Below are 15,985 nucleotides of genomic sequence, written 5' to 3' on the forward strand. Positions count from 1 at the left end.
GCCCATGGAAGCAGCAGTTAAGAAATCAAATGACGTATTGCATCGGGCGAGTTGCTGCAAAAAAGACCTCTTTAAATTGTTAAAAAGCAAAGCTGTTATTTTGAGAACTAAGGTGCACCTGAGCCAAGCCATGGTATTTTCAATTGCCTTATATGCATGTGAAAGCTTGACAATGAATAAGGAATACTGAAGAAGAATTGGTGCCTTTGAATTGTGATGTTGGTGAAGAATACTGAATATACCATGGGCTGCCAGAATAATGAATGAACCTGTCTTGGAAGAAGTACAACCAGAATACAAGTTAGAAGGGAGGATGATGAGACTTTGTCTCATGTACTTTGGACATGTTATATGGAGAGACCAGTCCCTGGAGAAGGACATCATGCTTGGTAAAGTAAAGGGTCAGCTAAAAGAGGAAGACCCTCAAGGAGATGGATTGACACAGTGGCTGCAACAATGGGCTCAAACATAGCAACAATTGTGAGGATTGTGCAGGACAGGCAGTGTTTCATTCTGTTATACATAGGGCTGCTATGAGTTGGAACCAACTCCAGAACACCTAACAACAACAACAATATTCAAGTAAAATAAACAAATGTCCTACACCTCATTTGGCTGCTCTGAAGTGTCCGTGAAATATATAAGCATATCGGATACCCAACTCCCTTGACAAAAAAAAAAAAAACCAAACCCACTGCCGTTGAGTCAATTCTGACTCACAGCGACCGTATTATAGGAGGGAGTAGAACACCCCCATAAGGTTTCCACTGCTGTGAATCTTTATGGAAACAGGCTGCCAAATCCTCCCGAGGAGTGGTTGGTACGTCAGATCTGGTGAACTTTTGGTTAGCAGCTGAACCCTCTAACCACTGCTCCACCAGGGCTCCTAGATACACAGCAGATATCTGCAAATAGCAGATAATAAATGTAGTTACTGTCTTGCTGTATGTTTTTTGTTATTCAATATTAATATTTATTAAAGTACTTGGATATCTTACAAGTTGTGTGGAGGCATACAGTCACTTGAAAAATTAATATTGACTTATTAAAAATCACCCAGAATACTGTTATTTTCCTTGAAAATAATCACAATAGTAATCATTGATCTAGTTTAATCAGTGGCCCAGGATAAACTGATGCATCAAGGATGGATATAATAATTTCCAAGTGTATTGTAACAGTTAAATTTGACAGTCTTTATGATTTTTTTAAATCAGTTAATACAAAGAGAAGACTTCTTTTCCCTAATGGCTATAGCAAAAGAGAATGAATGCAGATATTTTCTGAATTCAGGGAAAGAGTTTGGGTAATTGATTAAAGTGGCCCATGTGCATAAAGGGATGAGTTGGCTTATTGACCATTGCCAGATCATGTTATTTTTCTGGCTCTCTCTTCTTTCAGGTGTCCAGGGAACCAGGATTCAGGGTGTCGGACACTGTTGACATCCATGATGAATATCAGACAAAAGAAAACTAACCTTCAATGCTTACTGTTACTTCAGCAGCTCACTGGAGTACATTTCCTCAGAGCTAAAATCCCTGATGGGTAAAGCACCACAGGGATAATAAGAAATGGGACACTTGGTGTGATTTAGTACACATTTTTTTAAATTGCGATTATGTTCATGTATTGATTCTGCTTGGCTTTACTTTTTGCATAAAAGACCTAGAAATTATGTCCTGAAACAAAGAACATCTAGTGAAGAAAAAAAGCAACTAATCACAACTAAAGGAATAAATAATCCTTTTCTCAACTACCTGATTTATATTAAGGATCTATCAAACTTTTCCATGAAACCCTGGCACCCCCATTTATTCTACCATGCATTTTAATCTCCCATCTAAATGAATAAAACTGTGGCACGCAGCCTTCCTTAGAAAGGTCTCCTCTATTTGTTCCTTCCTCTTTATTTCCACTTGCAGAGTTCTAGACCAGGTCTTCATTATCTCACGTTTCCAGGTTTGCTTTAGTCTTTGTCAGTTCTTATCCATCCTTCATATGAAAACAAGATTAACCTTTCCTTAAAGATCACTTTCATCATTTTACTCCTAAGCTCCGGAATGGATAACAGGTTCTTGCAGCTGCTTGTGGCCTACAATATGAATTGCAAACTTTAAATTTCCTTTCAAATTAGTTCAGTGTCCTTATTGTTCCCCAATACATTATGTATCCCGTATTTCTATTCTGTTGTCTTCATTGTTTTTCCAAGAACTAAATTTTTCCTTTCAGCTTAACTATACTAATCCTTCAAGGTCAAGTTCAAGGCTTATCTCCTCTGGAGAGCTTTTACTGATAATTCTACCACACATTTCCCTTAGCTTTTCATTCCGTGTGCTGTTTAATTCTTTGAATATCTCAACTATACAATTTAATACAATACAAATAAGCAATATTGATAATACACACACATATAAATGTCAGCACAAATTTATAAAAATGTTATATGTGAATCAGTCTTGTCTCTCCAAGTAGACCTGAAAGTGCCTTGCAGGCATGATTAACTTTGTTGTTTGTTCCCTTTAGCTTCTGTACGTTGCTGACCTTATTATAGGTATTAAAAGTATTCAATAAATGTTTTTGATTGATTAATCATTTTTCATACCTCAGCATTTTGCTTCTTATGCATATTTAAATTTTGGTTTCTACTTAGAATGTTTTAGAGCGATAAGGGACCAGTGCTAGATTGTATTATTGTTCACTACCATGTGCTCCCTCCTTTCTTTAGGTGGAGTACACTAAACCAGCCTACAGATTTTGGGCTTGGGCATGTGACTTTCCTTGGCTAGTGATCTGTTAGTATATATGACAGATGCCACATCCAAACAGACGTGCAAGAGGCACTGTGACTTTTTATCAGCCTCTTTGGCGACCATTCTGCAGTGAGAAGAGCATGTCCCAGCTCTTTCTTCAGCTTGGGCCCATGAGTGAGGAGATGCACACAGCCGACCTGCAGTTGACCCACAGAAGAACATAGCCAATGCACAGCCCTCATGTTTCATGAATAAGAATTTTTTTTAAACCATTGAGACATTGGGGTTGTTTGCTGCAAAGACAAGCTAACCTGGAGCCTTAGAGTTTACTTAACTTTCTCATTTTACAGATAAGAAAAAAGGCCTAGATTTTATAGTTAGCTAATGGAAGAGCTATGACATAAATTCTGGACTACTGACTTTTTTTTTTTTTAACAGAAAATTCCAGGCTCTTTGTTATGCTAAAATATGGAGAAATAAAACTCAAATGCTTTGAAATTCGAAAACTTGTTGCTATCTAGAACTGCCCTCTTGGCCTGGTTTTAGATTTTACAGAATAGATAGAAGAATATTTAGGAAATAACAAATGTACAACGTCAAATTGTATACTTCCAATGGGGAGATACCAGATCAAGCTTGTTTGGTAGTAGGTAGTACGAACCAAAGATCTTGGTGAGTTCCTTTCAATGCCCAAGCCTTTCATATACATTGTTAATTTAATATGTAAATTTCAAAAACTTCTTTCTTAAAGAACTCTCTTGTAATAATAAAATAAAAAAAAAATTCTGAGTTGGGGATGGGTATAATTTCTTAATAATCTGGTTTCCATGACAAAGTCTCATGTCCACTTTGCCATCAAGTAAGAGGCTAAAATTCTTACCCTTTTCCTTGCAAAATTCAGATGGAAACAGCTTTATCTGTAGTTCAGTATCGCAGGGCTTTAGCTTGGTCCTCAAGTTTATTTTATGCTTTGGCGTTCCTAGAAATAAATTAATCTTTCCTAACTCAAGCAAAAATCTTTTTCCCTTTATGAGGAAGCAGTCTGTTCTGTAACCATAAGAATTCAGTACATCCTTTAGGAAATGAATGTCTTATTGATCAACTACTCACAGCTACTCTTTTTTTTTTTTGGTTGTTGAAAATGAAAATGCTTCTCCAAACTGAGAAAACAAAAAGTAATAAACCAGATTGGGTAGCCAAGTAGATTTTCTTTATTGAAATTCCCTCTATCCTTATATAGGCCATACACAAATCTTACCTTTGTGAAAAAACATCCCGGTAAGGACTGCCATGTTGCAATGCAATTCCATATCCCCGATCAGCAACAGTATTCCCAATGGTGTAAAAGGAACAATCTGGGTCATTGATAGCCACATATTCCAGTACAGCTGCATCCCATACAAAAGCATAATTTCCAAATTTTACCTGTGAAAAAAAGGAAAACAAAGGGAGAAAACAGGATTTAAGGTTGGAAATTTAAGTCATGTATAAACCAAAACCATTGCCATCAAGTTGATTCTGACTCGTAGTGATCCTATAGGACAGAGTAGAACTGCCCCCATAGAGTTTCCAAGGAGCACCTGGTGGATTCAAACTGCTGACCTTTTGGTTAGCAGCCGTAGCACTTAACCACTACTCCACAAGGGTTTCCAAGTTATGTATAGGGAAATAAATATTACAGTGGCATACATTTAATTGTTCAAAAAATAATGAGACATACGTGTCTAACAAAACTCTTTTATTCTGAATGAGCATTGGGCCTTTGGTGAATTTATAGCTCTGTTCTCCTGGAAAAGTGGAATGTTACCTATGCTACTAGACAACATTGTTTATAGTAAAAACGACCCTTGAGTTGGAAATGTCATCTGAAATAGGAGAACAAAGATGAGTACAGTGATTTTTGTAACTGGGTCTGTCCCTTTTGGGGGTCAAGGAAGCTTGTCTTTGCAGTTGTTACAAGAAATATTGCCTCCTTTGGGTTACAAAGCTTCTACGTGAGGCAGGCTTCTTCTACCTGACCTATACTGTAAATGAATACTGCAATACAACTCAAACTGAAGAGAAATGAGTAATACTCCTTTGATGGCAAGCTGTATTTCCTGTCTTATGTCCTTCTGATTTAGTCTGTTGCCAGCTGTGGCCTCTGGTAATCTCATAGTTGGATTTAAAAGAAACTCCCATGGTGAGCATTGTGATGAGGACAAAAATAACTCCACAACCTCTTTTCATCATTATTTAGGAATGAAACTTTCCTTTGAGTCTGTGCAACATTTTTTAGTGATTATCTTTTTCCCCTAAATAATCACTTACATCCTAAGGCACAAATTTACCAACTATAAAGTAAAATGCAATATCCTAAGCATCTTAATAAGGTTTATCTAGAAAATCATTAAAGATAAAAATAGAAATTATGGGTTTGTTAAATAAGCAGAACTAATAATTAAATCCAAAAGTTTTGTTTACATGTAAATGCAGATAATCAGAAACTAGAAATGGAATAAATTACATTCAGAAATACATAAAAAGAATATTATGAATGATTCTATAGTAACAAAATTAAAGTATCATTAACTTAGATAATTCTATGGGAAAAGAGAAATTATCAATTTTCCTAAGAAGTAGAAAGAAATTTCTCTAGTACGATGAAAACGCTAAAATAACTTTGATACTAAATTGGATAAGCATACAAAAATCTCTCAAAATCAGCAAACTGATTTTAAAGGTATGTTAAAAGAATAGTCTATCATTACTAAACAGTGAAAGGAAACTCTGGTTCAGTATTAGAATGCTTACTAGGATAATACATCTTACAAATGAGTCTTTATTTAAAAAAAAGATCCTTCATTAATATTTAAAACCATTATCTAGCTATCTATCTATGAAAAAATCCTTTTAAAGAGGTAAACAATAACTATATTATACATGCAGCAAACAAGTAGAAGCTGAAACTCTGATGGCATTACTATTAATTATTATTAAAGTTAAGAATTGATGATTACTATTACCCCCAAAAGAAACCCTGGTGGTGTAGTGGTTAAGAGCTATGGCTACTAACCAAAAGATTTAGCAGTTTGAGTCCACCAGGCACTCCTTGGAAACTGTATGGGGCAGTTCTACCCTGTCCTATAGGGTCTCTATGAGTCAGAATTGACTCAATGGCAAGGGGTTTTTTTTTTTTTTGGTTTATTACCCCCAAAAATTAACATGATTGTGGAAATTTTAGCATAAGCAATAAGGCAGAAAACAAAAATCTGTTTCAATTTATTTGTTAAAAATAATCATTAGGTAGAGACAGGATTATCATTATTTGATGACATATTTATGAAGCCCAAAAGAATCAAATGAAAATATATTAGAAAAATAGAGGCATCAACGATTGATTATGTATATATATATATATACATATATACATCAAAATATTTTATATTAATAAATCAATAACAGATAAGTTGTTTGAGGAAAAATATCCATTTACACTAAATGTAAATATCTAGGGATAAATTTAACAGAACACGAGTAGGAACTATATGAAGAAAGCCTCAACACTAGGCTGAAGAAGACTTGAAAATGTTTCTGGATAAGACAAAATGGATGGATGCATAATTGTAAAAATAATATCAGTTTACCTCAGATTGTTTGATATTTAATCCAATTATAAATAAAATACCCAAATGATGTTTTAGGGTTTATTAAAATCTTTGCAAATTTAATTGGAATAAAAGCAGGTGAGAATAGCAAAGAGATTCTGAAGATGAAAAGTCATGATTGGAAACTTAGAGTACCAGGTAGTGACCCATGTTCCAAAGCTTAAAAATAAAACAGCATGGAACTTGTGTAAGAATAGAAAATCAGTAGAACAGAAAAAAAGCCTACACACTCATAAACATACAGTAAAACCTGCAAAAGTTGGAACCTGTGTAAGGCGGAAACTTGTCAGAGAAGGAAAACTCAAATATTTTCCACTAATAGAGAGTGATAGAAAAGTGGTAAGACTGCACCCTGTCAAAGGTGGAAAACTTGCGAGACCTGGAAAAACAAGGCAGTCCTGTAGAGTTCTGGCTCTCACAGGTTTCACACCAACTATATCTACTACAAAGACAGTAACTGAAGTCAGCGTGGCAAATACGACATATTCAATAAAAGACACTGAGACAAGTGATTATTTCAAAAAGGTCAATATTAAAGCACTATTTTATACCCTACACAAAATAAATTCCTTTAATATAATAAATTAAATATAATGCAAAAAGAACCAGACCAAAGCATAAGGTATTGAAATAGAGATAAAAGTTCTTTCCCTGAAGTAATCATTCAATGCAATTAATACTCATGTGTGTCTAGTGTACAAACCTATGAGGGTCTACTGTGCACTGGGCACTGTTATGTCAGTGCTCCTCTTATAACATGATGCTAAGACCTCCAGCATCAGAATTAACAGGGGATTCTTTTGTTAAAAAATATAGATTCCAGATTCAACCCCAAAACTAATGAATTGGAATGTTTGGTGCTTGGGGCATGGGAACGTGCATTTTAGCAATCTTGAGAGTTGATGCTTATGTATACTGATTTTTGAATAGTACTGTTGCTGGTGACACAAAAATGAGCAATATAATCAGGAACAATTTTTCAAACATAATTATACAGTTTATACACATTCTCCAAACTTATCGGCTATCTCATTATTTGACATATCGCCATGTACAACAATAGTGAAAAATCTACTCTCTATTTTCCACATTAACGACATATGTCTGCAGTAACAAATGCTGAGATGTGAGGCAAGATGTTGGCTTTGATGGTTAAGGCCATGTGTCAACTTGGCTGGGTCATGATTCTTGGTGGTTTGGCATTTATGTAATGATGTAAACTGGCAGTTATGTAATGATGTAACCTTGCAGTTATATAATGATGTAACTTGACAGTTATGTAATGATATAGTCATCCTCCATTTTGTGATCTGATGTGTTCATCCTCCATTTCTGCATAACAACAATTTTGCATAAGGACCTGGCCTTTGGAATCTAACCATGTTAATACGTGAGACAATGTATACATGTAATCATAAAAACTGTCATAGCTTCCTGAAGTGTTGATAGTGATGCAGTAGGGAAGATACATGGTTAGGTTTCTTCTACATTGGCTACTCTTTTTTTTTTAATTGTACTTTAGATGAAGGTTTACAGAACAAACTATTTTCTCATTAAACAGTTAGTACATGTATTGTTTTATGACATTGGTTAACAACATGTCCACACTCTCCCTTCTCAAACTTAGGTTCCCTATTACCAGCTTTCCTGTCCCCTCCTGCCTTCTAATCCTTGCCCTAGGGCTGGTGTGTCCCTTTAGTCTTGTTTTGTTTTGTGGGCCTGGCTAATCTTTGGCTGAAGGGTGAACCTCAGGCATGACTTCATTACTGAGCTGATAGGGTGTCTGGGGGCCATACTCTCTGTGTTTCTCCAGTCTCTGTCAGGCCAGTAAGTCTGGTCTTTTTTTTTTTTTTTTAATTTTTGTTGTGCTTTAAGTGAAAGTTTACAGATTGTCAGTCTCTCATACAAAAATTTATATACACCTTGCTATATACTCCTAGTTACTCTCCCCCTAATGAGACAGCACACTCCTCTCCACTCTATTTTTGTGTCCATTCGGCTAGCTGGTCTTTCTTTTTGAGTTAGGATTTTGTTCTACATTTTTCTCCAGGTCTGTCCGGGACCCTCTACTGTGATTCCTGTCAGAGCAGTCAGTAGTGATAGCTGGGCACCATCTAGTTGTGCTGGACTGAGTCTGTTCTACATTGGCTACTCTTACTCACAGGTTTATCTCCTAGTTCTCTCTCTCTTTTTTGGACCCTTTGCACTAATTAGCAACTTTCACTTCTGCTTTTAGCTTCCTGGGTCCAAACTTATGAGTACCAGTCAGATAGAAGCAACCTTGAAGCCTCCTCTAGCAACCTACTTTGATTTTTCTATTTTTTTCTGTTTTAAACAGCTGCCCTGGCCTCCTGGATCCCCTTGCAGTTTTTTCATCGCCCTCAAGGGATCTTCCCAGTGGGAGACATATTGCTTTGCTGTTCAAAGAGTGTTCCAGCATTGCTGTTACAGCTTTGTGAACTGTAGAGTTCTATTTAAATATATGGTAACATTATCATTGCCGTTGTACACATGATTCTAGCTATTCTAATGTTACAAAGCATTATGAATGCATTTTACAAAAGAGAATCATTAAAACAGTATGATTATAGTCTATAGCAATGCCAATGAAATGCTGCATAGTAACCTCAATTATTTTAGCTTTTAAAAATATCCCTGGCCTTTTTCATCTACTACAGCATACCATCTCTGTCCTTTGGATGGGTTTTAACCATCAAATTAAAGCTCTCTAGAAAATTCTCATCAATAAAACCTAAAGTCACTTTTCAACAGAATAATCATTGAGGGGTGGCCTAGAAAATTTTCAATCCATCTGATGGGGTGATGAATGTTACTTAAAAATTTTCAACTTGTCCTTGTTCTTGAGGTCATGTTTGATAGGCAACTGAACTGCATGCCATTGATTTATTTACCAGTGGAGTTCATGCCAGCAGAATGCTTCACACTAGTTTAAACAGAAGACAAAAGCATATCTGGGAGCTCCACTTCAACATACTCCAGACCTCAGTTGTGAGGAAAGGAAAAGAATACAAAATGGCATCTACCGCCAATGTTTATCAATCTCTGGTTCTCAAAGTAGAGATACTAGGATGCTGTGGTGATTGGTGGATGTTGGTAGCTACTGACGCTCAGCAACTGTGTCCTCACAGTAGTGCATGTGATGCCAACACACTCTGATGAATTTCTCACTCTTGATAAGATAACAGTAGGAGCTAGGTTTGCTTCCATTTCTATGCCATTTCTACAGTAGTCTTTCTTTAAATTCAATTTTACTAACAATTATTATACAATAATTTTCATTGCATAATATGATAATTTCAAGATTCTGATGGTAAGTGTGTAGGAGAGTCTTGAGTCCTTGCCCTGAAGTTACTTGCAACCTAATAGTGGAGATAAGTGAAGCACTAAGTTACTATGAGAGTACATGGCTGAATATGGTAAGTGCCTTAAGAAAAGCTCAAAGTGTTAAGACAATTTAAAGGAAGGGGAAATTTTCATTGAGTGGAATCAGAACATCCTGCTCAAATATTCTGGTAACTGAAATAGTTGTAACAGAAAACTCCAAATATTTAAGTTCCTTATCTATAGTGCCTAACTGATCAAACATAGATGCCCTTTGGAGGCCATTTCCTGTTCATGCACACTCTTTCAACCTACTATCTTTGTACAATTTTTCCATCTGTCAGGTGAAGAACTATAAACATTTAATGTTTTTTTCTCAAATATTTGCATTTCTTGCCAAGTAGAGTGAAGAACGGGAAAATTATTTTCATAACCTGCACCTGTGCTCCTCACCACGTTATGAATTATGGCACATTTTACTTCATTCCCCTTAGCTGGTTTTGTTTTGTATGCCCATGTTCTGACATCTTCATCATGACCTAATGCTGAAAGCACTTTCCTTTTCGTTAGGCAGTAGTCTCCTGTAATAACTGCAAAAGCTCATGCCACAACCAAAGAGACTTACCACTACCTCTAATCCCACTGACTTTGGTTTTAATTGGAAGAACTTTATTCCTCCTCACACAAATCTTTAATATAGAAAGTTCCTTAAAGCCTCCTTCAAAACCTGCAGCTACAGAGAGACAAAAAGCAATGATTCTTTTTTATTAAAAAAAAAAAAATTCAGTGGGAACAATTACAGACAGCTGACTTTTAAACCAAAGAGCAAGATAAGATTTCCCCTCCCTGAAGAAGTAACATTCTCTCTTCTCCTTCTTCTCTTCTTTATGATAATACCTATTGCTATCAAGTCCACTCTGACTCATTTCAACCCTCTAGGACAGAGTAGAAATGGCTCGTAGAGTTTCCAAGTAGCTGCTGGTGGATTTGAACTGCTGACTTTTTAGTTAGCAGCCTAAGCTCTTAACTACTGTGCCGCCAGGGCTTCTCTAACACTTAAGAAGCATTTTTAACTCTTAGAAATGACTTTCACATATAATTTCATTTGTTCTTTATGACACTGTGAGGCAGCTTATATCATGATATCTAATTCACAGATGAGATAATGTAACTTGCTCAAAGTCATACCAATTACTAGTGGCAGATTTGGAACTTGAGCTCAAGGCCAAGTTCTGTGGTTTTTCCACTACACTAAAGATAAATTCCTGGAAGATATTTGCCATGGGATCGTAAAAATGCATTAATCATGGTGGCCCTTGCTTTCAGGCATAGCCTATCTAGCTGGAGAAATAACATTCATCAAATACATACAACGCAACTAGAATGTGTCAAGCACTCTGAAAACAAGGTAACTTCCTTAAAGCCACATGATTACAGCATTAAGATAAATAAGAATTGAGCTTTTTGAAAAAGATTGCTTATTTGTCAAAATCATTGAAATGAATATCTGGTTTATGTGATTCTGAACCCCTCAGTTCTCTTGATTTTGTAAGCATTGCTATATTAGCATTTCTGACTTTCAGAATTGAAACCAAAGCAGAGATTGTTAAAATTAAAATAAAGGCTGTATATTGTAAATCTATTATTTTTGCTTACCAATAAAAATCAACAGGTCTGAGAACAATGTGGCAGACAAATTCTAAGCTTGTGCACTAAGCTGATAATGTTTTTAAAATGTTAACTGATGGTCACTGATGGATAATGTGATGGTGAATTACAGGCACAAAGAGTTATGGCCAGCCTAGAATCGATCTATAGAGGTCCTTACAATTCATTGCCCACATAAGTCCTTAAAATGGGATGGCATTAATATTTATGACATGGTTTTAGGTGGTGACCTCTCCCACTTTGGGCAAATTAATAATTTAGCATAATTCATCAACTCTTCTGAACTTATACAGCCCAATAAATCATGATCAAGTCCATATTTTAGTGCTTAGGACTGATTTAAAAAATATATATGGTTTTGTTTACTGCTGCCTTAATTGCTGGTTCACCATATTTTATCTGGTATTATGTTGAAATTCAAATCTGTGCTCTGAGGTCGTCAGCACAGGGCACACATTTTCTTAAGATATGAATGTGTTGAAAATAAATCAATATCAATTTATTAAAAAAAAAAAACTTTATTTGTAACACAGAAAAGGTGCAGTTTGCCTGCCTCTAAATCTTATCTCTTGCCTCTCTTTTTTGAGGTTATTGAAATACTAAATATTAAAAAAAAAAAAATTTTTTTTTTAAGCATTCTGGTAATATGGAAAACCGAACACAGCTTCCTTCACCTCCAGCTACAACTCTCTCTTGAGGCAAATGGCTGTTAGAATCTGGAAGACAGAAGTCTAGTAAGACCTGGGATTCAGGGTGATTGTATAGGGGAAAGAGTTGGTGGGTGAGTGCTTGACAAAACCAGTGGAATCTCTGGAGAAGGTCATGAAGAAATTAAGTTTGGGAGTGTTTGATTCACAGAGAATTGTGGACTCCTGTCTTCTTACCCATGAATATGCCTATTCTGTCACTTTTAAATTGGCAAGGAAGAAGTTGAATGGACAAAATGGACAGAGATTTCCCAGACCTGAAGTCTGGGATAGACCAGAAGACTGAAGAACCCACGGCTTCTTCCAATTGCCTGCTGGATTTGTAACTCACCTTCTTCTAGACTGCTGGTCCACAGAAAGAGAGGAAATTTTACCTTCTACCATTAGCAAGACTGCTAATACCTAAAATAATCCAACAACCGGATCTGAGTCCTCATGAACTGACAAAGCAAAATAAAAACCGTAACAGTGGGCCTCACAATCAGAGATGAAAAGATGAAGTAGAACACCTTTCAGGGAAATAGCCTTGTGGGAATAATAAGATTACAATTTTATCAGGAAAAAAAACAGCATAGAATCAGATTCAAGTGTGAGTCTAAAAAAAAAAAAAAAAAATCTATCTGTCTACAAATAAACAAGCCCCAATTTCTCAACCAAGAAGCTGAATAGATATATTGAAGGAGAAAATGGTCATAAATGTCCTGCAAACTCAGATGGAAGAATGAGAGTGGCAACTGTCCGGGTTTGCCTGGGATGTCCCAGTTACAGCATTGAAAGTGCATTGTCATGGGGAGGTTTCCTCAGACATGAAAAGTCCAGGTTTTTGGTGATGGATGCAGAAGATTTGGGAAAAGGTACAAAACCCGTACGATGGCTAATAACTAAGGGTTGAAAATACCACTGTTTTTGTGTCAGATGGAATTTTTTTTTATTGTACTTTAGATGAAGTTTTATAGAACAAACTAGTTTCTCATTAAAAGGTTAGTACATATATTGTTTCGTGACATTGGTTAACAACCCACAACATGTCAATACTCTCCCTTCTTGACCTTGGGTTCCCTAATACCAGCTTTCCTGTCTTCTCCTGCCTTCTAGTCCTTGCCCCTGGCCTGGTGTGCCCCTTTAGTCTCGTTTTGTTTCATGGGCCTGTCTAATCTTTGGCTGAAGGGTGAACCTCAGGAGTTACTTCATTACTGAGATAAAAGGGTGTCCCAGGGCCATACCCTCAGGGTTTCTCCAGTCTCTGTCAGGCCAGTAATTCTGGTCTTTTTTTGTGAGTTAGAATTTTTGTTCTACATTTTTCTCCAGCTCTGTCTGGGACCCTCTCCTGTGATCAGATGGCTGTTTTTATGGGCTAGATAATCTGCTTTCTGCAGTCACTGTCAGTGTAAATGCCCCCCAGCAACCCGCCACCAAACAGCTGATATTTTCAACCATGATACGCTACTTCTCACAATAAAGGATCAGCTATTGACCCACTGAGGTTCCTGGTGGTATGAACAGTTTGCGCTCTGCTGTTAATTGAAAAGTTGACAGTTCAAACCCACTCAGTACCAACTGCAGAAGAAAGGCCTGGTGATCTGCTTCTGTAAAGATTACAGCCATGAGTCCAAACTGACTTGACAGCAATGTTTTTCCTTTTTCTTTTGGTTTACTGATGCATCACTGTGAGTTTTGAGATTTGGTGTGTAACTTGTGTGTTGTAATTGTGTGTTTTAACAGTTGTTCTTTGATTTTGCCTGCAGATTAGCTACTGTAGTTTGCATTAAAAAAAAAAAACAAACCCATTGCCAAGTTGAGTCTATTCCAACTGATAGCGACCCTATAGGACAGAGTAGAACTGGCCCATAGGGTTTCCAAGGAGCAGCTGGTGGATTTGAACTGTCGACCTTCTGGTTGGCAGCCGAGTTCTTAACCACTGTGGCACCAGATATCATTATTTAGATAATGATAATTTAATTTTTAACATAGTAAACACTGTGATAATCCTTTCTAAGAACTGAGATAATGAAAATGGCAATGGTTATAATACCAATGCCAGCATGACCCCAGACATCACTGAAAAAGAAAGCAAAATGACTGTATTATTTTAATGACAGATGGAAGGACACATATAACTGAATTATGGAAGTAAATAACAAAAACAGGGCATACTTCACAACATGGAGGAAAGAAACAGGAATTAAGTGTGATGGAGTAGAGAATGTAAAAGGATACATGAAGACTGAATCTCACAAAATCCAAAGGTTTCTTTCTTTCTTTTTTTTTTTTTTTTGTCTTCCAAAAAGATACCAACACTCAGTTGAAAATAACGGCCGCTGAGTGAGTTTGGGTATACCACAGTAACAAACAGGCATTTGCATATTGTTCTCTCAATTGCTCTATGAAAGTGAGTAAGGTTACATTTCCTGATTCAGAGATTTCAAATCAAATGTCTTATAGGTAACAAGATAAAGATGAAAGATGAAGATCAAAGACTGCAGCTTTCAATCTGGATCACACCTCAACATAAAGAAAACAGAAAGCCTCACAACAAACATCATGATAAACAGAAAATATTGAAGGTGTCAACAATTTCATTCTATTTGTATCCTCAATCAATGCCCATGGACCTAGCAGTCAAGAAATCAAATGACCTACTGCATTGAGGCAATCTGCTGCAAAAGACCTCTTTGAAGTGTTAAAAAGCAAAGGTGTTGCTTTGAGGACTAAGGTGTGCCTGACCCAAGCCATGGTATTTTCAATAACCTCATATGCTTGCAAAACCTGGACAATGAATAAGGAAGATAAAAGAAGAATTGATGCATTTGAATTATGGTGCTAGAGAAAAATATTGAATATACCATGGACTGCCAGAAGAACAAACAAACCTGTCTTGGAAGAAGTACAGCCAGAATGCTCCTTAGAAGTGAGAATGGCAAGAGTTCATCTCATATACTTTGGGCATTTTATCAGGAGGGATTGGTCCCTGGAGAAGGACATCATGCTTGGTAAAGTAGAGGGTCAGTGAAAAAGAGGAACACCATCAATGAGATATAGTGACACAGTGGCTGCAACAATGGGCTCAAATATGTTGTTGTTGTTAGGTGCTGTCAAATCGGTTCTGACTCATAGTGACCCTATGTACCACAGAACAAAACACTGCCAAGCCCTGTGCCATGTTCACAATCATTATGCTTGAGCCCATTGTTGCAGCTACTGTGTTAATCCACCTCATTGAGGGTCTTCCTCTTTTCCACTGACTCTGTACTTTACCAAGGATGATGTCCTTCTTCAGAGACTGATCCCTCCTGACAGCATGTCCAAAGTTGTCAAACACAGTAATAATTATGAGGATGGCTCAGGACCGGGCACTGTCTCCTGTTGTAGATAAGGTTGCTATGAGTCAGAACCAATTCCACAACACCTGTTATGGATTGAATTGTGTCCCCCCAAAATGAGTGTCAACTTGACTAGACCATGATTCTCTGCATTACGTGACTGTCTGCCATTTTGTCATCTGATGTGATTTTCCTATGTATTATAAATTCTATCTCTGTGATGTTAATAAGGCAGGATTATAAGCAGTTATGTTGATGAGGCAGGACTCAAAGTACAAGATTAGGTTGTGCTTTAAGCCAATCTCTTTTGAGACACAAAAGAAGCAAGCAGAGAGACAGGGAACCTCATACTACCAAGAAAGCCGTACCAGGAGCAGAGTGGGTCCTTTGGACCTGGGGTCCCAGTGCCTGAGAATCTCCTAGACCAGGGAAAGACTGATGACAAGGACCTTCCTCCAGAGCTGACAGAGAGAGAAAGCCTGCCCTGGAGCTGGCATCCTGAATCCAGACTTCTAGCCTCCTAAACTGTGAGAGAATAAATTTCTGTTTGT

At 36.9% G+C, this 15,985-nt stretch overlaps 1 protein-coding gene across 2 annotated transcripts in view; it reads right to left on the reverse strand.

Moving 5' to 3' along the window:
• The window catches only part of GRID2 (glutamate ionotropic receptor delta type subunit 2), a 1,644,765-nt gene that overhangs the window by 144,945 nt on the left and 1,483,835 nt on the right, over positions 1-15,985 (reverse strand). For both annotated transcript variants that reach the window (XM_010594048.3, XM_003414078.4), the window contains one exon: positions 4,009-4,175. In XM_010594048.3, the coding sequence (XP_010592350.1) occupies positions 4,009-4,175 (167 nt within the window). The remainder of the gene's footprint in view (positions 1-4,008; positions 4,176-15,985) is intronic.

The sequence above is a fragment of the Loxodonta africana genome, chromosome 5, assembly GCF_030014295.1.
Source record: "Loxodonta africana isolate mLoxAfr1 chromosome 5, mLoxAfr1.hap2, whole genome shotgun sequence".
Classification (NCBI taxonomy): Eukaryota; Metazoa; Chordata; class Mammalia; order Proboscidea; family Elephantidae; genus Loxodonta; species Loxodonta africana.